The sequence below is a fragment of the Pleurodeles waltl genome, chromosome 5, assembly GCF_031143425.1.
Source record: "Pleurodeles waltl isolate 20211129_DDA chromosome 5, aPleWal1.hap1.20221129, whole genome shotgun sequence".
Taxonomy (NCBI): domain Eukaryota; kingdom Metazoa; phylum Chordata; class Amphibia; order Caudata; family Salamandridae; genus Pleurodeles; species Pleurodeles waltl.
Window position 1 is genome coordinate 734,982,560 of NC_090444.1, and position 23,820 is coordinate 735,006,379.

General features: G+C 49.2%; 1 protein-coding gene across 4 annotated transcripts in view; it reads left to right on the forward strand.

Moving 5' to 3' along the window:
- The window catches only part of BIRC6 (baculoviral IAP repeat containing 6), a 1,722,273-nt gene that overhangs the window by 1,564,902 nt on the left and 133,551 nt on the right, over positions 1-23,820 (forward strand). For all 4 annotated transcript variants that reach the window (XM_069234691.1, XM_069234693.1, XM_069234692.1 and 1 more), the window contains one exon: positions 769-914. In XM_069234691.1, the coding sequence (XP_069090792.1) occupies positions 769-914 (146 nt within the window). The remainder of the gene's footprint in view (positions 1-768; positions 915-23,820) is intronic.

Genomic DNA, 23,820 nt, shown 5'->3' on the forward strand with positions numbered 1-23,820 from the left:
GGTGGCAGTTTATTTTTGAAATGCTGCAATTTCTGTCACTTTCATTAACCTTGTCTCCATCTCTGAGGTAATGGTAAAACGTACAGGGAACTGGCAACAATGTGCAGGGATAGCACCTTACATTGCTCAGTGATAACACATCTGTAGTGGAAACCTGTGCCAGTGTGCCACCTATAAGTGCAGTAGAACCTTTTCAAGTTTATCTGTGCCTGGAAGGATTCAGTAGGCGTGGAAGCAGCAGGTATATTGCTCATCCACTAGAAAGATTGTTCTCCAAGGTAAATAATGTGTTCCCTTGGCAAATAGAATTTGAAAAATGTTCAACCTCTGAGGGTGTTATTGCACTATTACAATCCATGGTCCCAAGGAGGAGATAGTAATTTTAATTAACCTAAAGATACCCGCTGCTTAGCAGTCATCCTGGACTAACTTGGGAATCCCTTTTGCTCTCTTTATCCACCTATTCAATAATGACCTCAGTGGCTGGGCAGGGAAAGTTTGGTGGTGAGTTTTTTTTTCATCATTGTTCCACTTTGAAATTGCTTACTTCCCGTCCCATTCCACCCTATTATTGGTTAATGTGTCCTCTTATATTAAAACCCTTTTCCTGAAACGTTTCTGTCATTCTGCTGCACTCCTGTCTATCTTTTTAGTATATATGACTTTTCAGGAAGACCATGCAAGCTATTTCATTGCTTATTAAATTTACACAAAGCGTTGATGTTTTGCATTTCCTTCTTGCTCCCTCCCTTCTAATAAAATATGTAGATCCAAGAAAGATAAGGCTAAAGCTGGAGCAAAACCAGATTCCTCTGACCCTGAACCTGAGGGGCTGACATTGTTGGTACCAGATATTCAGAGAACTGCGGAGATCGTTTATTTGGCTACTACCAGCTTGCGGCAAGCAAACCAAGGTAAGGGATAGAAGTTCAAGACATGTCTGACATAAACTGCCAGAAGGGTTATTTTTTTTTATATTCCTTGTCAGCTTGAAAGTGTCATGATCGTGGTATACTCTGGAGAAAATTACTTTTAAATGTTCAACATAGTTCTTTAATCAATATAACTTAAAATTAGGAAAAGCATTTAATTTAATGACAAGATGACCAAGCCTATTTTCTTTAATCATTGTTGTAGTACATAGAACAAAAAATATTTTTAGTTTTGTATTGTACTGATAAGTAGGTTTTGAGAGTCATTATGAAGACAAATGGTTGATTTAAATCTGAAATTTCAGTTTCAGCATTTATCACATATATTTAATTTTGTAGTTTATAAAATGCATCACCGTAAATTAAATGTATCTGACAGAGAACTCTGCCTGCAGTTTCCTTACCTTAGAATATTCCCCACCCGTCAGACTGGATCTAGAAAATCTTGAGCAGTACCTCTGCGCGCCAGTAGGTGACATCGATTGGCTCCGCATCGGCAGTGCTAAAAGTGACATGCACAGTGCCTATAAAGGCTCTGCCACTGCGCACTGACATCAGTACTTTGCTTTCTGTGCAATCTCACAGATCCAGAAGAGTTAGTTCAGTTCTTTTTGTGGACTACCTTTTTGGACTTTTAGTCAAAATTAATTTTGACCCAAGTTACCAGTGTGCATTAGAGATGTCCCCCAAAATACCTGTGGGGTTTAAACCCTGTGGATCCGGTCACAGGCAGATGCCCTGACAGACCCCAATCTGGTTCGCTTCTGGTGTCTTGAGCTGGACCACGACTCCAAGGCCTGCCTAGTCTGTCAATCAATGAACCCCAAACTGCTCCAGGAGCTTGTCCTGAAGCTCCTGATCACCTGATGCCGGACTACTCTGCACCGATTCATGGGCCCAGTCAGGAAGAAGATCCCGGAGTCGTTCCCACTGGTTGTTGTTGCCTTCACAATCCTCACCAGGTAAGTCCTACAAAAAAAGAAATCTACACAGTCGGACTGGATCTAGGAAATCTTGAGAAGTACCTCTGCGTGTCGGTACATGACATCGATTGGCTCTGCGTCTGTGACAGGCCCCATCTGGTTTGCTTCTGGTGCCTGGAGCTGGACCAGGACTCCAAGGCCTGCCAATCAATGAACCCCAAAGCACTCCAGGAGTGTGTCCTGAAGCTCCTGTTCACCTGATACAGGACAGCTCTGCACCACTTCAGGTCCTGGTCAGGAGGAAGATCCAGGAACGGCTCTTGGAGTCCTTCCCACTGGTTGTCGTTGCCTTCACAATCCTCACCGATTAAGTCCTACAAGAAAAAGAAATCCAATGAGTCGAAGCATTCTTCAACTGAACTGAGCTAGTTCAAGTCAACATCGAGGTGCTGGAACAACACTACAAATCTAGGCCCTGCACCAACACGTCCGCCTTGGAGCCCTAATCTTGGTCCACTCGGCACCTCCCATATTTTTTTTTTTTTTTTAGAACCAGAGCAACCCTTTCCTAGCTGAAAGATTTTTTTGAGGCTATGCACCTCATAGTTTGGCAGGCCAACCCTTCTAGAGTGCTGTCAGGCTCCTTGCGTTTGGTAGCTGCCCCAACTGGATTCCTGCTGGCGGATTCACCCCTTGGTACCATTTGGGCCCTTTTTTAATCCATTCCTCGACCTTTCCTTGAGTCCACTCGAGCGTGCTGTTCCATTCTGACTACCCCATCATTATATCTGACTCCTGTAAGGAGCAGGCCTGACATTATCCTATGCTGACTCTGGCGCTGACTGAGCCAAGACCCTCCAGTGCAGAGAGAGCACCTCCTTTTACCAACAAGGCCTGTGGGGAATACGATTGGGGTGGATCTGGGGCTTCCTATGTTTATCCCAACCCCCTGGAAGATACTTTGGTCCAGGATAGCTGGTATGAGGAAATGGCTGATGCCAGTGGTATGGACACCTGTACAGACACTAGCCTCATCTCTCCTTCTGGTGTGGCTACAGAGAAAGGAGCTTAATTTGCCATTGTGGTGAGGAGGGTGTAATGAACGTTATCATGCCCTCGGTGGCAGTCAAGACTAATGTTTTGTCAGTTGTGTGTCAACCCGAGGTAGCCCCTACGGAACACTCTTCTCACCTTTAAGATAGCCCTCACTGATGTCCAGCTCAGGGCCTGGGTCAAGCCCTGCAGAGGCACTCCTGTGCACTGGGTAAATGCCTGCTGCCACCGTCCCACTCCTGGGGATCCAGCTCTCCTTATCCAGCACTCCACCAACCCTAGTCATCCAAGCCTCCACATCTAAGATTAACCCTGGCGCGTTCCCTACCGCACCACTGGCTAGGGAATCCAAGAGGCTGGACACTTTCTGCGAGAGGATTTCCTCGTCCACCAGCCTTGCACTGTAGTCAGTGAACACCACATGCCTCTTGGGCCAGTATTCCCACAGAGTTTAGAAAATACTTTGTTGCGCAAGTGCTGTCCCTGGTTTTGCTGGAGGCCAGAGACATCTTGTCCAAGCCTATTGCTGATGGCAGGTAGGCAACAAATTTCACAGCATGCTGCAGATTGGACACAACTGACTCGCTAGGTAGAGCAATTGCTTTGTCGGTGGCACTTCTTCACTATGTCTGGCTGAGGTTAACTAGCTTTTCGGGGGCTGTTCAGGCATCCCTCATGAACCTGCCCTAAAATGACACTCACTTGTTTTGCGGAAAGGCAGATTAGATGCTCAAGCTCTTTTAGGATTGCAGGGCCACCGCTTGGGTTGTTGGGACTGTCCACGACTCCAGGCCAGCCCCATTCTGCCCTCCCCTTTCATGGCTATGGTAGGTGCTGCCAGCCCCATCCATTTCTCCTCAGCCACCATGACCAGCAGGCTCCCCATGCCTTTCGTAGACGCAGACATGGCTCTGAAAAGCCTTGTGCGACACAAAGCCACAGATCTGCCCAGTCCGCCAACACGTCCCTCACTGCTACCCAGGCAGCCACAACCTCCAAACTCTTTAAATGTCTTATCACCATTATGGACAGTTAGCAGGATCCAGCACTCCACCTGTCATGATGGCAGTCTAACCTCAGATACTGGGTGCTCCAAATTGTTCAGTGAGGTTACACCCTTCTGTTCATGGGAACCCCGCCACCCATGCCACTAGCATCAAATCATCTGATGGAAGACCACTTCTTCTGTTGCTTCAGGAAGTACAGGCTCTTCTGACCACAGGAGATATCAAGAGGGTGCTGACTAGAAGGTCATGGTTGCTAGTCCTGCTATTTTCAGGTGCTGAAGGAGGATGGAGGGCTCAGCTATATACTAGACTTAGGCCCTCTGAACTGCATCCTGAAAAAGGAGACATTCAGAATGCTCACGTTGGCGCAGATCCTGCCTGCCTGGACCCTAAGGAATGGATGGTAGCCCTGGACTTGCAGGACACATATTTCCATATAGTCATCCTGCTGACTCCCAGGCATTACGTACTGTTTATTATGAGCCTATGGTACTTTTAGTTTGTTGTGCTCCTTTTGGCCTTACCAGCACCCCTCAAGTGTTTCTCAAAAGTGATGGTGGGGTTGCAGCCCATCTGTGGTGGTCAGGGGTTCCAGTCTTCCCCTTCCTTGACAACTGTTAAAAGCGGGTTGCCCCAGACAGTTGTTGCCCACTTCCAGACTTCTGCATTTGCTGAGGTTCACTATAAACGTGAAGAATTCACACCCAACTCCCTTTCAGATGCTCCATTTTAGCAGAGCAATTCTGGACACAGTGCAGTTCCGCACCTACCTCAAAGGATATTCAGGATATAAATATGATGTTTCAACCTCTATCCCGTATTTCGGTGAAAGTGACTCTAAGGCTGATCTGTCTCAAGAACTCCGGCATCCTACTAGTAAAGCTAGTGCATATGCAGGGTTTGCAGTGGGACCTTAAATCACAGTGGGCACAGCATCAGGGGAATCTCTCCAACCTGGTCCAGATATCGAAGGAAACTGCAAAAAACCTGCAGTAGTGGCGAATAAGCTGCAGTTGGGTTAACAACAGGCCCCTCTCCCTTCCTCGCCCAGACCTAACAGTGGTGAGAGATGCTTTCCTTCTGTGATGGGTGGAAAACAAAGGACTCTAGTCTCCGACAGAGCATGAATGACATCTCCACCTGTAGATGGTGCAAGGTCTCTTCTGCAGCTGGTCGAACCTTGGTTAGATCTATCCACTGAGAATACGCAATGTCAGCATCGCTACACTTTAGAGTTTCCAAGGTGGCTCTTGCTTGGACATGCATTTTGTCTTGAGTGGGGCTTAGACCCCTGTATGCCTTCCCAATGATACTACTCTGGCCTCAAGTTCTCAATATCATAACGACAGACCGAACCCAAGTCATCCATTGGGCATTGAGAGTACAATATTCCAAACTCCTGAGTATAAGCATCAGTTTTTTGGTTAGGCTGCCTCTTTGAGAGGATCTCCTGTCTCGGTGACAGGGCAGGGTTCTTCAGTTGAACATGCACATGCTCTACCTTCATGTGTGAAGATTAAGCTGCAGCAGTTCAGTTTTTGATCTCCCCTCTGAAGTCAGTGAATTTATACTAGCAGCCAGGTGTTTATCAACAATATGTGGACACACCTCAGTTGTGGCTTGGTGCAGTGAAAAGTATGTTGACCCTCTTTCTGCACCTTTGTCTGAGGTATTGTTTGTTTTATTATTAGCCCAGCAAAGAATAGCTTTGGACTCAGTTAAAGGGTATCTTTTGGTCATTTTGGCTTTCCTAGAGTTGCCGAATCAACCCTCCTTGTTCAAGTCACCTGTTGTGACTCGATTTGATGCTACAAAGGGACATAAAATTGGTTTTGGCCTTTTTTTGTGTTCACCCTTCAAGCCCATGCATAACTGCCCTCTACATCTCTTAACAATATAACAGTCTTCTTGGTGGCCATTAGTTGGGCTAGCTGAGTTAGCGAGCTACAGGCACGGTGTACCCTCCGCACACCAGCTTCTTCCCAGATATACTGGTTCTCCTCACCCATTCCTCTTTTTTGCCAGCGGTGGTGACACCTTTCCACATTGGCCAAAGCATTACACTGCCACTCTTCTTCACTCTGCCTCACCCTTCTAAGGAAGAGGAGAGACTCCTTCACTTGGACCCATAAAGAGTGTTGTAATTCTGCATCTTTCGCGCCAGAGAACACTGGGTAGATGATAACTGTTTTTTCAGGTTTGCTGGGGTGAAAAAAGGAGAGCAGTGCAGAAACAGAGCAGCTCCAGATGGACTGTGCTGTACATTAAGATCTGCTGCGCACGGCCAGGAAACAACCCCATGAGAGCTTGCGGGCTCATTCCACCAGAGCCAAGGATGTGACCAGTATGTTAGTTCGCGGAGTCCCCATCCTGGACATCTGTCAGGCTGCTGATTGGGCACCTCTGCAAACATTTACTACTGCTGTGACAGTCGGGGTATGTCGTGACAGGCTTTCTGCCCATTCGGTCCTCCAGTACTTTTTGATCTAAGCTAGTTCATAGACCCAACTTTGAGGGGAGATATTGCTTTGGTATTGATTCTAAGATAAGAAATCTGTGGCTAGAAGTCTCTTTCAGATGAAGAAGTTACTTACCTTCTGTAATGCCTTACCTGGTAGAGACTATGTATCTGCAGATTACTTACCAATCCTTCCAACCTCTCCCTGTTTCTGCAAACTGGTTTTCTGACTAGAAAGGCCCCTGTAGGTCCTTAGTATATGCCAACTGGTCCATCAACCTTTAGAAGTTCCTCTGTGCTTCTGATGCACAGCACGGGTATGTAGGACTATATAAGCCCCGCAAGTCATTTCTGGAATGAAACAGTGTGGTGTCAGTGTAGAGCCGCACTGTGACACCTTCCAACTTGCAGAGGTACTGCTGAAAAGTTTCCAGATCCAGTCTGATACCTGGTGAATACTCAAAATTAGAGAAACCTGTTGTTAGAAATCTCTGTCACACCTGCTCCCAGATAGAATCTCGATCAGAAAGGTTGCCACTAAAGGTAAATAACTTGATCATCATTCCTGTATTCTCTATTGGTAACCATTAATAAGCCAAAATCCCACCTTTGGCCTGTTATTTCCTAATGTTGAAAAAGGCCTATTTCAGATGTTTGACTTCAGTTTCTTCCTGTGGAAGGACAGATTCAGGATGCTCATGCTGGCCCAGGTTCTATCTGCTCGAATCCGGGAGACCGAATAGTAGCATTGGACCAGGAGGACTCCTGTTTCCATGTTCCTCATTTTTGAAGGCCCGGGCAGACCACCTCAGCCTCTTTTGCCTAGTTTATCACAAATGGCAGTTACACTTGGAGGTGTCTTCCTTCAATGGGGAGATCCCTGGCTCTATTTGTCACCCCAGAGAGCACGCAGTGTCAAAGCTTTTGCGTGTTGGAGGTCACAAGGCAGTCCACTTTAGGAGATGGCCTGCACTGGGGTGTGTGACTTCTGTGTGCCTTTCCACCCCTCTCCCTGCTTCCCAGATTACTGAAAAATATCAGATGAGACTCGGCCCAAGTCATCCTAGTGGCCCTGAACAGGGAGAGGAGTGTATGTACCTAAACTTCAGGCTTTGAGGTTGTATCCTGCGATCCTGCTGCCTCTTTGGGGGAGCCTCCTGTTGCAGCAGCAAGGCCGGTTGCAGTACCTGAGCTTGCACGACCTACACCTCCATGCTTGGAGATTGAGTGATGACGATTAATGGCTTTCAATCTTCTCTTAAAGCTGTTGGTGTTAATCTAGCATCCACACGCCCATTTACCAAAACTGTATATGATGGGCACTGAGAAAGGATTGTTGGTTTGTGTTCCTCCAATCACGTTCAACACTTGAAAGCATGCTCTTTTGTTTTGTCTTTCATTTGCCTAAAAGGGCCTTGCTGTGACAATAGTTAAAGCTTATTTATCGACTCTTTTGGCCTTTCTGCATCTACCGGATCAGCCTTCTCTCTTCAGACCATCTGTTGTGATGCACTTTTTGAAAAGGTTGATCCACACGTTCCTGCCAGCACGGTTTCTGATGCTGCAGTGGCACAATAATGGAACCTTAATGTGGTTCTCATCTATCTCATGTGAACGCCTTGGAGCCCCCCATGCACAGTTGCCCTTTTCATCTGTTAACCATCAAGACAGTTTTCCTTATCACCATAACATCAGCCAAGTGAGTGAATTAAATTAATTTTCTGTCAGATCTCCGTATCTTTTCGTCCTACCCAGACAAATTGGTTGTCCAAAGAAAAGCAGCATTCCTGCCCAAGGAAGTCACCCTCTTTAGTATAGGACAGTCCATCACCTTGCCACCTTTTAATGCCTGGATGAAAAATGAGCCACTTGCTTGACCCAAAGAGAGCCCCTAGCTTCTTCTTTGATCATTCAGGAGAAATACTGGCAGGATGACCAACTTTTCATTCTCTGGAACTGAGAGAGGAAAAGCGGTGCAGAAGAGAACATTTTTCTATGTATTGTACTGTGATCATGGTCTGCTGTGGGCCATCCAAAGGAAGCGACCCCCTGAAGGTTTACAGGCCTTTCCATCAGAGCTCTGGGTAGCCAGCACTGTACTTGTGTGCAGTCTTGGACATCTTCCAGGCAGCTGTGTGGGCGTCCCTCCATATGATCAACATGCATTACTGCCTGGATAGCCAAGTCTGCAGAATGGAAATTTTCCACCATCTATCCTGCATTATTTCTGGTCTGAGACATTTCACAAACCCACCACCCGGGCAGAGACTGTTTGGTATCTTTTCACAAAATGAGTAATCTGCAGTTAGAAGTCCCTTTCAGAAGAACAAGCTACTTAACTTTAGTAATGACTTTTCTGGTAGATTCCCCTCCCCCCACCCCCATTCTGTGGAATGGACTCTTTGTGATCATTAGTAAGGTTATTTTGAAATACCTGCACGCTGTCACATCTCAAATTCTTAAGGCTCTGTGTCCATTTGTGCAGATACAGAGTTACAAAAAGAAATGGCCTGGGGGCACGCATATAAGGGCACAGTCTTCTTATCCGGGGTGGGATGGATCCGTCACGGAACTGCATAATGCCACTTACCAAAGGATGAGGGAATTACCAATAAAATGTCTAGGTCCAGTCTGGTGCCTTGGGATATTAACAAGGTGAGAAATCTGCTGTTAGAGTCTCTACCAGAAAATGCATTAGCAAAGGTGAGTAACTTGTTCTTTGCCGTGGTAATTTCTCATGTAGCTGAGGTCTTGGGCCTACAACTACCCTCATTTGAGGAAAGACAGATGTCTTTATGGAACAACTTGGGGCATCCACTTGTGATCCCTTGTTGCCATTCAGTGAGATGCTCACTGACACCTTATTCGGCTCCTTATCAAAGGTTGGGTTCTTGTACCTGTTGATTAGGCAGGTGGCCAGATATCACAGACTGACTATTGGTGACCCTGATTTCTTTACTAAACATCTATTCCTGAGAGTCTGGTTGTTCAGGCTAAACACAGCATGGTGAGCCCCCAACCTTTTTTCCACAATTCCCCCAGATATTTAGTCTAAGAGAATTGAGGCCTTCAGAAAACTAATGTTCACTTCAGCTAGCATAGAATTGAGGTCAGTCTGGGTAATTTGTATGAACAGATACATATACGCACTCTGGGACATAGCCAGCGAGATCTTGTTGGCGGTCCTGGGAGACCCTAGGGACCCACTGGCTCAAAACATTAAGGGGTGGCGAAGGTGCAGCTAAATCCGTGAATTATGCTGACTCTAATACTACATATTGTTTTAGTAGGTCAGTCCGCACTGGTTTGGTACACTACAGGGCTCATTGGAGGCTTCTGGACCTCTTGCATGGATTTGATGATTAATGGGTGTTAGGCAAAACGTGCTTCTTCCTTGGAACATTTCAAAGAAAGTAGGGTCACAGCACTTTCTCAGGGTCTTTTGACCCATTCCAAACAGTTTTCTCGTGGGTTTAGGAAATTATAGGCATATGGATATCGTTGGTTTACCATCCTCTGTAGCAGTTCCTCCAGTGCTTTCAAGGTTGGGGACATGGCTGTGGCAGGCAGTGTGCTGGCTATCAACGACACCAGTCCTCCCAGTCCTTATTCCCTGCGGCACCAACCACTAAACTGATTTATCTTGTCATTAGTGGGTCACAAGCCACCCTTTGGGAGGCATGATCTAGTACTTTCTCCAGTGAGGCAAACCATCACGTCCTACAGATGGGCAATCTGCCTAGCTGTGCCCCACCATTTATTTCTGCTCCCCCAAATCTTCCACCTACATAAGAGTGAATCTCCAAGGAACACTTTTCCATTTTCTTGTAAGAGGTGCCACATATAACTATCCAGAGAAGCATCCGAGAGGTTTTTGGTCTCTGCAATAGGAGAGGATTCCTACTCCCACTATTTACTCGTGGTTAAGAAGGATCAAGGCCATTGACCCATCTTAAATCTTCGTCCTTTGAATGCTCATGCTGGACCAGATTTGTCTGCTCTGGGCCTGAGCTACTGAATAGTGCCTTTGGACCTGCCGGATGTATAGTTTCATAAACCCACCCTGCAGTCCTACAGGTGTTTATGGCAGTTTGAGGTAAGCATGGAGTATTTTCAGTTTGCTTTGGTCCCTTCAGCATCAGCATTTCTCCGTGATTGTTAGTGATAGTGATGACACTGATCACCGCATAACTTTGAAAGCCAAGTGTATCCCCCTATCTTGACAGCTGGACTTTTACCTGTCTGCATCCTCCTTGCCGACTATGCAAGCTGTCGTATGCGGTCTGTGTAGTGGCATCTGAAGTTCCAGTGGCCCCAGCACCAAGGAAACCTATTGGATGCCATTCATATTTTGGAGGAGACTGCACCTGATCTGTAGTCGTGGTCGCTCTAATGCAGTTGGACTGACAGCGGGCCTCTCTCCCTTCTCCACCCAGAGGTGGTAGATAAGTCAGTGCTGAGTACGAAATGCAGTTATAAGGGGACTCTGGTGTTCTGCAGAACCCTGGCTCTATATCGATCTGTTGGAGTTGCAGGAGATTTGCCTGGTGTTGGAGGCCTCCCTGCCTTCCATTAAGGGGAAGTTGGTGAAGGTTCCTATAGACAGCACCACTGCCCTGCAGTAACATGCAGGGCAGATTGGGGTCTTAGGTTGTAAAGAACCCTAGTTTGTTTTAATGGGAAACAGGAGTTAGCTTAGCCTTTGGCTTGCAGACCCGTGCCCACGTAACCTACTGACTTTTACCCTACTTAGCTTGCTCTGTTTTAGCAAATTTATTTAATTATATCTTTTAAGATGGCTGCCTTGTTTTTGGTTAGGCCTATTGTAGGAAAATGGCTTCTTGTTGCAGTTACACCTCCCCCCCCGCCCCCCAACATTGTGCCTTATATTCATGCTGACTTGACTGAGAGTGTGCTGGGACCCTGCTAACCATGCCCCAACACCAGTGTACCTTCACTAGAAATGCACCACTGTTTCCACAATTGGCACACCCCTGGCACACAGATAAGTCCCTTGTAAAAGGTACAAGTGGTACCAACGGCCCTGTGACCAGGGAAGGTCCCTAAGGGCTGCAGGATGTGTTGTGCCACCCTAAGGGACCCCTCACCTAACACATGTACACTGCCATTGCAGATTGTGTGTGTTGGTGGGGAGAAAAAAGCAAAGTTGACATGGCATCCCCCTCAGGTTGCCATGCACACAAAAAACTGCCTGTGGCATAGGTAAGTCACCCCTCTAGCAGGCCTTAAAGCCCTAAGGCAGGGTGCACTATACCACAGGTGAGGGCATAGCTGCATGAGCAATATGCCCCCACAGTGTCTAAGTCCATTATTAAACATGGTAAGTAAAGTGTGCCCATATTAAGTATATGATCTGTGAGTTTGTCAAAACGAACTCCACAGTTCCATAATGGCTACACTGAACCCTGGGAAATTTGGTATCAAACTTCTCAGAATAATAAACCCACACTGATGCCAGTGTTGGATTTATTAAAAAATGCACTCAAAGGGCATCTTAGAGATGCCCCCTGTATTTTACCCAATCCTTCAGTGCAGGACTGACTGGTCTATGTCAGCCTGCCACTGAGACACAAGTTTCTGACCCCCTGGAGCTAGAGCCTTTGTGCTCTCTGGGGCCAGAAACAAAGCTTGCACTGGGTGGAGGTGCTTCACAACTCCCCCCTGCAGGAACTGTAACAACTAGCAGTGAGCCGCAAAGGCTCAGGCCTGGTGTTACATTGCCCTCAGGGCACTCCAGCTAGTGGAGATGCCCACCCTCCGGACACAGCCCCCACTTTTTGCAGCGAGTTCAGTGATATAATGCGAAAAACAAGGAGGAGTCACCCCCTCAGCCAGGTCCACCCCTAAGGTGACCAGAGCTGAAGTTTCCCCCTCCTTGGGAAATCCTCCATCTTGTTTTGGAGGATTTAGCCCAATAGGAATAGGTATGTGCCGTCCTCCCCAAAGGGAGGAGGCACAAGGAGGGTGTAGCCACCCTCAGGGACAGTAGCCATTGGCTGCTGCCATCCATTCGTGAACACCCCCCTAAATTTAGTATTTAGGGGTGACCCTGAACCCAGAAAATCAGATTCCTGGCAACCTAAACAAGAAGGACTGCTGACCTGCAGAGAAGAATGAGACGACAACTGCTTTGGCCTCAGCCCTACCAGCCTGCCTCCAGATTCAAAGAACCTGCAACAGCGACGCACCCAGTGGGCCTAGCGACCTCTGCCGACTCAGAGGACTGCCCTGCAGCTCAAAGGACCAAGAAATTCCTGTGGACAGTGGCTCTGTCCAAAACAACAAAGAAGAAACTATCTTTAAAGGGACTCCCACCTCACTCTTAAAGCGTGAGTCCCCAACACTCTGCACCCAATGCCCCCAGCCCATGTCCATAGAAACCAACACTGCAGTGAGGACCCCCAGGCGACTCTCACGGCGTGTCCACACTGAGACGACCTCTCTGCACCCCCACGGCGACGCCTGCAGAGAGAATCCAGAGGATCCCCCTGACTGCGACAGCCCGGTAACAAAGAACCAGACGCCTTGAAGAAGCACTGTAACCGCAGGCTCCAGGCCGGAGAGGAACCAACTATTGGTGGAGGCGTGACCAGCAGGCGACTCTCTACCTTTCTCAGTCGGTGGCTGGCCTGCGAAGCCTCCTGTGCCCTGCCTGCATCGCCAGAGTGACCCCCGGGTCCCTCCATTGATTTCAGTGCAAAACCTGACACCTTCTTTGCACACTTCATCCGGCCGCCCCTGTGCCGCTGAGGGTGTACTTGTGCCTGTTTGGGTCCCCCCAGTGCTCTACAAAACCGCCCTGGTCTGCTCCCCAAGGACGCAGGTACTTACCTGCTAGCAGACTGGAACCTGAGCACCCCTAGTCTCTATAGGCGACTTTGTTATTTGGGCCCCTCTTTTACTTCTGCACCTGACTGGCCCTGTGTTGCTGGTGCTTGGTGTTTGGGGTTGACTTGAACCCCCAACGGTGGGCTGCCTATGCCCCGGAGACTGAACTTGTAAGTGCTTTACTTACCTGCTAAACTAACTTGTACTTACCTCCCCCAGGAACTGTTGAATTTTGCACTAGTGTCCACTTTTAAAATAGCTTCTTGCCATTTTATGCCAAACTGTGTACATTACTGATTTCATTCAAAGTTCTATATTTACCTATGCCAAGTACGTTACAATTTATATACTTACTTGAATTCTGAATCTTGTGGTTCTAAAATAAATTAAGAAAACAAGATTTTTCCATATAAAATCCTATTGGGCTGGAGTGTATGTTGTCATTTACTGCCTGTGTGTGTACAACAAATGCTTAACACTACCCTTTGATAAAGCCTACTGCTCGCTAGAGCATTAGTATTATCTATTATAGCCACTATCAACCTCTAAGGGAAACCCTTGGAGTCTGTGCACACTATCTCTCACTTTGTGATCGTATATACAGTGCCAGCTTCGTACACTTTCTCCTCCTATCGTGGCCACGGCGGACAGAGCCTCTAAATCTGTGGTGGTCAATAGGACTGCTGAGGTCCTTGGTCTAGAGCTGCCCACGTTAGCATTCAGGACAAATCTCTTGACGGAGGTGCTTCAACCTGGGGCGTCCACCTCAGAGCCTCTCCTCCCCTTCATTGAAGTCCTCACTGATGCCCTTCTGGGTACTTGGTTCAGACCCAACACAGGGGCTCCTGTTAACAGGATAATCGCTCGCCGACATCGTCCTGCTCCGAATGACTTTAAATTCCGGTCCCAACACCCCACGCCTGAGAGCCTTGTAATACAGGCATCCTCGTCATCTGCCGCATTCCCTTCCGTTCCGCGGGATAGGGAATCCAAAAGGCTGGAACAATTTGGTAAGAAGTTATTTTCTTCCTCCAGCCTCGCGCTGGTATGAACACTGCATGCCTTTTGGGCCGTTAATCCCACTCCCTGTGGGATACGGTTGCGCAAGTCCTGCCACAGATACCGGAGGAGGCCCGTGCTATCGTCTCCAAAGCAGTCAAAGATGGTAGATGTAAGGAAATGCCTCCTTGGCATGGTTACCCCCTGACTTTTTGCCTTTGCTGATGCCAAGTTATGATTTGAAAGTGTGCTGAGGCCTGCTAACCAGGTCCCAGCACCAGTGTTCTGTACCTTTGTTTCCACAATTGGCACACCCTGGCATCCAGGTAAGTCCCTTGTAACTGGTACCCCTGGTACCAAGGGCCCTGATGCCAGGGAAGGTCTCTAAGGGCTGCAGCTTGTCTTATGCCACCCTGGGGACCCCTCACTCAGCACAGACACACTGCTTGCCAGCTTGTGTGTGCTGGTGGGGAGAAAATGACTAAGTCGACATGGCACTCCCCTCAGGGTGCCATGCCAACCTCACACTACCTATGGCATATATAAGTCACCCCTCTAGCAGGCCTTACAGCCCTAAGGCAGGGTGCACTATACCATTGGTGTTAATCCCACTCCCTGTGGGGATACGGTTGCGCAAGTCCTGCCACAGATACCGGAGGAGGCCCGTGCTATCGTCTCCAAAGCAGTCAAAGATGGTAGATGTAAGGAAATGCCTCCTTGGCATGGTTACCCCCTGACTTTTTGCCTTTGCTGATGCCAAGTTATGATTTGAAAGTGTGCTGAGGCCTGCTAACCAGGTCCCAGCACCAGTGTTCTGTCCCTAACCTGTACCTTTGTTTCCACAATTGGCACACCCTGGCATCCAGGTAAGTCCCTTGTAACTGGTACCCCTGGTACCAAGGGCCCTGATGCCAGGGAAGGTCTCTAAGGGCTGCAGCTTGTCTTATGCCACCCTGGGGACCCCTCACTCAGCACAGACACACTGCTTGCCAGCTTGTGTGTGCTGGTGGGGAGAAAATGACAAAGTCGACATGGCACTCCCCTCAGGGTGCCATGCCAACCTCACACTACCTATGGCATATATAAGTCACCCCTCTAGCAGGCCTTACAGCCCTAAGGCAGGGTGCACTATACCATTGGTGAGGGCATAGGTGCATGAGCACTATGCACCTACAGTGTCTAAGCAAAACCTTAGACATTGTAAGTGCAGGGTAGCCATAAGAGTATATGGTCTGGGAGTCTGTCATACACGAACTCCACAGCACCATAATGGCTACACTGAAAACTGGGAAGTTTGGTATCAAACTTCTCAGCACAATAAATGCACACTGATGCCAGTGTACATTTTATTGTGAAATACACCCCAGAGGGCGACTTCCAGTGTGGGCTGACTAGTTTTACCAGCCTGCCACACACCAGACAGGTTGCTGTCCACATGGGGAGAGTGCCTTTGTCACTCTGTGGCTAGTAACAAAGCCTGTACTGGGTGGAGGTGCTTCTCACCTCCCCCTGCAGGAACTGTAACACCTGGCGGTGAGCCTCAAAGGCTCACCCCCTTTGTTACAGCGCCCCAGGGCACTCCAGCTAGTGGAGATGCCCGCCCCCTCCGGCCACGGCCCCACTTATGGAGGCAAGGCCGGAGGAGATAATGAGAAAAACAAGGAGGAGTCACTGGCCAGTCAGGACAACCCCTAAGGTGTCCTAAGCTGAGGTGACTCTGACTTTTAGAAATCCTCCATGGAGGATTCCCCCAATAGGGAGGAGGCACAAAGAGGGTGTAGCCACCCTCAGGGCTAGTAGCCATTGGCTACTAACCCCCCAGACCTAAACACACCCCTAAATTGAGTATTTAGGGGCTCCCAGAACCTAGCAAGAGAGATTCCTGCAACCTGAAGGCGAAGAAGGACTGTTGACCTGGAACCCCTGCAGAGAAGACGGAGACACCAACTGCTTTGGCCCCAGCCCTACCGGCCTGTCTCCCCACTTCAAGAAAAACTGCAACAGCGACGCGTTCCACAGGGTCCAGCGACCTCTGGAGCCTCAGAGGACTACCCTGCAACTAAAAGGACCAAGAACTCCCGAGGACAGCGGCTCTGCTCCAAAGAAGAAACATCTTTGCAACAAAGAAGCAACTTTTAAAGACAACACGTTTCCCGCCAGAAGCGTGAGACTTTGCACTCTGCACCCGACGCCCCCGGCTCGACCTGCGGATAAACAACACTACAGGGAGGACTCCCCGGCGACTACGACCCTGTGAGTAGCCAGAGTTGAGCCCCCCTGAGCCCCCCCAGCGACGCCTGCAGAGGGAATCCAGAGGCTCCCCTTGACCGAACTGTCTGCTTCTAAGAACCCGACGCCTGGTAAAGACACTGCACCCGCAGCCCCCAGGACCTGAGGGATCCGACCTCCAGTGCAGAAGCAACCCCCAGGTGGCCCTCTCCCTTGCCCAGGTGGTGGCTACCAGGAGGAGCCCCCCCCTGCCTGCCTGATTCGCTGAAGAGACCCCTGGGTCTCCCATTGAACTCTATTGCAAACCCTACGCCTGTCTGCACTCTGCACCCGGCCGCCCCGTGCCGCTGAGGGTGTACTTTTTGTTCTGACTTGTGTCCCCACCGGTGCCCTACAAAACCCCCCCGGTCTGCCCTCCGAAGACGCGGGTACCTACCTGCTGGCAGACTGGAACCGGGGCACCCTCTTCCCCATTGAAGCCTATGCGTTTTGGGCACCACTTTAACCTCTGCACCTGACCGGCCCTGAGCTGCTGGTGTGGTAACTTTTGGGTTGCCCTGAACCCCCAACGGTGGGCTAACTTGGACCCAACTTTGAACCCTGTAGGTGGTTTACTTACCTGCAAAACTAACAAACACTTACCTCCCCCAGGAACTGTTGAAAATTGCACTGTCTAGTTTTAAAATAGCTTATTGCCATTTTTGTGAAAACAGTACATGCTATTTTGCTGATTCAAAGTTCCTAAGTTACCTAAGTGAAGTACCTTTCATTTGAAGTAAATCTTGAACCTGTGGTTCTTAAAATAAACTAAGAAAATATATTTTTCTATACAAAAACCTATTGGCCTGGAATTGTCTTTGAGTGTGTGTTCCTCATTTATTGCCTGTGTGTGTACAACAAATGCTTAACACTACCCTCTGATAAGCCTACTGCTCGACCACACTACCACAAAATAGAGCATTAGAATTATCTCTTTTTGCCACTATCTTACCTCTAAGGGGAACCCTTGGACTCTGTGCATGCTATTTCTTACTTTGAAATAGTACATACAAAGCCAACTTCCTACAGGAGAGACGCAGCGGAGTTCACAATCCGTTTTGGGCTGGATACAACCGACTCTCTGGGCAGATCGGTTGCTACGACAGTGGCCTTACGGCGCCATGCCTGGTTACGTACTTCTGGCTTCTCGGAGGATGTCCAACAGTCACTCATGGACATGCCCTTTGATGGCACCCGTCTCTTCGGAGACAAAGCTAACTCGGCATTGGAGAGGTTCAAGGAGTCCAGGGCTACGGCTCGGTCCCTTGGCCTTTCTGTCGCCAGCACCACCAACCCGCCTCCCCCCCCCAACAGTCTGCTTTTCGTCCCTTGCATGTCCACAGAAGGGGCGCCCTTTCGTGTCCTAAACCCAGCCACCGGGCCATGCATGCTGGACAGCCTATGCGTGGCCAGGGACGCGGAATCCTACGTGGTTGTGGGACAGGGAACCAGAGGTCTGTCCAGTCCACCTCTGCCCCCGCAGCAGCCTCTAAACCTTCCTCGTCTGTCCCCTCACTCCCACCCAGTAGGTGGCAGAATCCACCATCACCTGCCCCACGGGGAACATATAACCACGGACAGGTGGGTTTTGCAAATAATTTGGAAGGGCTACTCCCTCCCTTTCGAATCTGCACCACCACACATGCTACCATCCTTCTATCGCCTTTTGTAGGATCATTTGGTGCTTCTCCACCAGGACGTCGCGGCTCTCTTGGCCAAGGGAACTATAGAAGGGGTCCCTGTGCCAGCAGTAGGTCGTGGTTTTTATTCCCACTACTTTTTGATACCAAAGAAGGACAAAGGCTTGCACCCTATCCTCGATCTTTGGGACCTGAACTACTTCCTCAAGAAGGAGAATTTCAAAATGCTCACCCTGGCTCAGGTTCTGTCTGCCTTAGACCCAGGACACTGGGTGGTAGCGTTGGACTTGCTGGACGCTTATTTCCACATCCCTATCCTGCCTGCCCACAGACGTTACCTACAATTCGTGGTAGGTCACGAGCACTTTCAATTTACCATGCTCCCTTTCGGCCTTACCAGCTCCCCTCAGGTGTTCACGATAGTGATGGCGGTGGTTGCGGCTCATCTGCTCAGGTTATGGGTCTCAGTCTTCCCCTACCTAGACTGGCTGTTGAAGGCGCCTTCGCCCCAGACAGTGGTCTCCCACCTCCAGACTATGGCGAACCTCCTGCACCAGCTGGGGTTCACTTTCAACGTGCCAAAGTCACACCTGACTCCCTCTCAGACGCTCCCTTTCATCGGAGCAGTTCTGGACACAGTGTGGTTTCGGGCTTATCCTCCCCAAAAGCGAATCCAAGACATTCAGGCTATGATTCCGATCTTTCAGCCTTGGTCTTGGGTTTCAGTGAGACAGACTCTGAGGCTGCTGGGCCTCTTGGCCTACTGCATCCTGCTAGTAACACATGCCAGGTGGCATATGCGGGCTCTGCAGTGTGACTTGAAGTTCCAGTGGGCGCGGTATCAGGGGGATCTCACCTTCATGGTCCAGATCTCGGCGGGGACTGTGAAAGACCTGCACTGGTGGCTTTCGCATCCCAATTGGGGCACTGGCAGATCCCTCTCCCTTCCCCACCCAGATCTCTCTATAGTGACAGATGCATCGCTTCTGGGTTGGGGCGGCCACATGGGAGAGGCGGAGGTCTCTGGTCTCCGACGGAGTCTGGACTCCACATAAATTTGCTGGAGCTCTGAGCGATCAGACTTGCGTTGAAAGCATTCCTTCCCTCTCTCAAAGGGAAAGTGGTGCAGGTGTTCACGGACAACACCACTGCCATGTGGTACTCGAACAAACAAGGCAGAGTAGGGTCCTGGACCATTTGTCAGGAGGCCCTATGCCTCTGGACATGGCTGGAACATCGGAACATTACCCTGATGGTTCAACATCTGGCGGGCTCTCTCAATGCCAGAGCAGACAAACTCAGCTGCTGACACACTGTCGATCATGACTGGCGTCTCCATCCGGAGGTGGCGCAAGGTCTCTTTCTTAAGTGGGGAGAGCCTTGGTTAGATCTGTTTGCGTCCGCAGAGAACGCGCAATGTCAGCTATTTTGTGCGTTTGAGTTTCCAAGGCGGCACTCTCTCGGAGACGCTTTTCGTCTCGAGTGGAACTCCGGCCTCCTTTACGCCTTCCCGCCTATCCCTCTTCTGCCCAGAGTTCTCAAGAAAATCAAGAGCGACCGGGCCCAAGTTATCTTGCCGGCTCTGTACTGGGCTCGAAGAGTGTGGTATCCAGAGCTATTGATCATGTCCATCGATCCTCCACTCAGACTGCCTCTTCGGGCAGATCTTCTGTCGCAGGAGCAGGGGACGATCCTCAACCCGAACCTGTCCAACCTCCGCCTTCATGCGTGGAGATTGAGCGGCAACAGTTGACGGCATTTGCCCTTCCACCCGAAGTCTGCAATGTTATCTTGGCAGCCAGGCGTCCATCGGCTAAAACTGTATACGCCTGTCGTTGGAATAAATTTTTGGCATGGTGCATCAACAAATCTGTTGACCCTCAATCTGCCCCTCTTTCAGAGGTTCTTCTCTTCATTCTTTCCTTAGCCCAGCAGAGCTCTGCATTGGGCACCCTTAAGGGGTATCTGTCTGCCATTTCTGCCTTTCTTAGGCTTCCTGATCAGCCCTCACTCTTTAAATCTCCTCTTGTAAGTAGGTTCTTAAAGGGGCTCACCCACTTATTTCCTCCCACTTCCTTCATCATGCCTCAGTGGGATCTTAATCTGGTGCTTACTTACTTGATGTGTTCCCCCTTTGAGCCTATGCATAATTGTCCCTTACGGCTCCTCATATTCAAAACTGTCTTTCTCATCGCCATCACCTCTGCTCGCAGGGTGAGTGAGCTTCAGGCCCTTTCTTCAAAGCCTCCATACTTGTCCGTACACCCCGACAAAGTGGTGTTACACAAAAGGGCTTCCTTCCTTCCTTCCTAAGGTGGTTACACCATTTCATGTAGGCCAGTTTATTACTTTGCCTACCTTCTACGCACCCCCACAGAAGGTATGGGTGGGCTCTCCAAAACAAGTGGAGTGGACCCTATCCTATCCTTGAGAGAAGAGTGGAGGTCGCCTATCTGGTGGACCTTGGCACTCCCAGAAGCCCTCACAGGGTTACTTTTATTACCAGGAGGTTACTCCCTAGGAAACAGCGTTGGAGTGCATTGAGAGGGAAGCCTTTGCTTTGTTCTGGTCCCTAAAGAAGTTGAGACCATACTTGTTTGGCTCTCACTTCTTTGTTCAAACCAACAACAGGCCTCTCAGATTGCTGATGCAAATGAAGAGGAAAAATCCTAAACCTTTGAGGTGGTCCATCTCCCTACAGGGTATGTACTTTACAGTGGAGCACAGACCAGGGACCGACCATTCCAATGCAGATGGTCTTTCCTGTTTTTTCCACTTAGACATTGTAGACTCTTGGGAAAGGTTAGTCTCATTCCCTTTTCTTTTGGGGGGAGTGTTGTGTAGGAAAGTGCCCCTATTGTGCATGGTCACTCCCAGGTTTTTCTCACTGGTACCGTGGTTTTTCGACTGAGGTGAACCAAAAAGGCCCTTAGTGTCAGTGCTCTTTCCCTAAAACAAGATAAAATGTGTACCATTTGCATACACTCCTGTACCTCTAAGTCCGTAGTAAATGGTACATCTGATACCTAGGGCCTGGGTACTGGAGAGGTCCCTAAGGTCTGCAGCATGCTCTGTGCCACTCTGAGAACCCCCCTAAAACAAGTTGCACACAGCTGCCATTGTAGACTGCATTTCCTGGTGCAAGCCAGGCGAAATATGACACAGCACACTCCTTGTGTGCCATGTCCCATTCACTGTATCTAAATATATGGAAGTCGACCTTATAGCAGGCCTTAGAGCCCTAAGGCGGGGTGCATTATATTTGATGTGAAGACATATCTCCATGAGCAGATATGCACCTATGATGTCTAGTTCCATTACTGGATATTGCAAGTCAACCTGGAAGCCATCGTAAGATATGTGCTGGACACTCTTCATTACGAGTTCCCCAGCTACATATTGGCTTTACTTAAACTTATGGTGTTTGGTATCAAACACCTCATCTTAATAAAACCAGGCTGATGCCAGCCTTGGATTTATTTTGACGTGCTCCCAGAGGGCACCTTAGAGGTGCCCACTGAAATCTACTAGTCCCTTTGTGTGCTGGCTGACTGGTGCTGACCAGCCTGCCACCATAGGCATGGCTCTGATCCCCTGGAGGTGAGAGCCACATTCTGAGGCCTCAAACCATGTCTGCTTCGGAGGAGGGTGTTATCACGTACTCCAGCAGGATGGCTAGTGGCTCCTCAGACCAAGAAGAGGGACTTCAAAAACCCTGCCGTCTTTGGTATATAACCCTGGCTTCCCCAGACCTGGGAGTTGCCGTCCCCTGTCCTGAGCCCCATTTGGCACCAGGTCAGGCAGAAAAATTAGTTATGCAGTAGGTGTGTTCCACCTTTGGGCTAGCCACACCCCTATGTTGGGCTACCCAAAGTGGACATTTGAGGAAGGGTTCCACAATCTTGATTTTAGTCAAACTAGGAATTCTGGGACAGGCTTATGCCCACTTCCCACAGGGAATGGTTATACAGGGGGTATAGTCACCCAAAGGGTAGCCCTAAACACCCCTAAATTGAGTATTTAGGTGGTGTGAAAGCCTGCCTGCCTACCTGATTCTGTTCTGGCAGTCGCAACATCCTGACTTGTCCTGCAGCTGTGGGGGACTCCTAAAGTCTCTGAGGTTCCCCAGCACTTCCTCTTCAGCATCTCCCATGAAATGGAGGAGCCATTTCCCTATTTCCTGTAGGCACCAACTGAAATGTCGGGGACACCTTTCTGCTGACCACCGAAACCACCAACACAGCAGCTGCCAGGAGGAGGTCACCATGCTCCAATATACCACTCCCGCCTCGACACCAAGTGAGAAGACTTCAGGGCCATCTGGAGCTGTCCTGCACCAATACCTGAGGTCTTGTACCTCTTGCAGTAGCAAAGCTTGTTGAAGTCGAGGCTGGATTCCAATGTCTCATTCGAAGTCCAGCCGTCGAGAGACGCCAGCTCGCAGATGACATTGTCCAGAGTAGTCCAACTGCCTTGCTGTGTCCCACTTCTTGCAGGTCCACCAAAGAACAGTGGATGACTTGACACAGGAGCACCGATAACAAAGACCCACTGTGCCCGGGTCCAAGACGTCTGATGGTGTTCCCTTGCTCCCAGGACCCCCACTGACCAAGCCCTCGTTGGAGGTCCTGGCTTGTCCCCAAGTCCCCTCTTGCAGCCTCTTTCAAAGTGGGCCTCCTTTTTGCCAACTCTGTGGTGCACAAGACACCCGACTGGACTAGCACCATGGTACCGGGATGCCCCAGAGCCGGTTAAATTGTTTCACTGGTCTTGCTTGTGACCTTGTTACCCCTAGAACACTACAGTCTACATGGGACGCTTTTTGTCTCAAGTGGAAATCCTGTACACCTTTCCATCCATACTACTCCTGCTCAGAGTTCTCAAGAAGATCAGGAATGATAGGGCCCAAATCATCCTTGTGGCTCCAGGCTGGACATGGATAGTCGGGCATCCCGTGCCACTGAGCATGGCCATCGATCCTCCGATCAGACTGCCCCTCTGGGAGGATATTCTGTCACAGCAGAGGGGAGGGTTCTTCACCCACACCTATCCACTCTGCCTTCTTGTGTAGAGATTGAGCAGTGGCAGTTGACAACTTTGTAACGTCATCTTGCCAGCCAGACGTCCCTCCACCAAAACAGTATATGGCTTCCATTGGACAACATTTGTGGCATGGTGCACAGAAAAGTCTGTTGATCCCCTTTCTGCCCCTCTTTCTGAGACTTCACTTTTCATTCTTTTCCTTGCCCAGCAGGGCTGTACTTTGGGCACTCATAAAGGCTATTTATCTGCCAATTCTGTCTTTTTTTTGCGGTTGCCTAATCAACCCTCTTTGTTTATAGACCCCTAATGTACATAGATCCCTCAAAGGTCTTACTCATCTTGTTCCTCCTTCCCCATATGATGTTTATGCCCCAGTGGGACTTTAATTTGGTTCTAATCTTTTTGATGTGTTCTCCTTTCGAGCCTCTCCTCCATTGTCCTCTCAGGCTTCTCACATTGAAAATAGCCTTTCTTGTGGCAATTACATCTGTCTGTCAAGTGACTTGCAGGCCTTGTCATCTAAGCTGCCTTACTTCTCTCTATAGCCAGACAAACTGGTGCTTCGCAAAAGGGTCTCTTTTCTGCCAAAAGTGGTCACACCTTTACATGTAGGCCAATCAGTCACCCTGCCTACTTTTTTGAAACCCC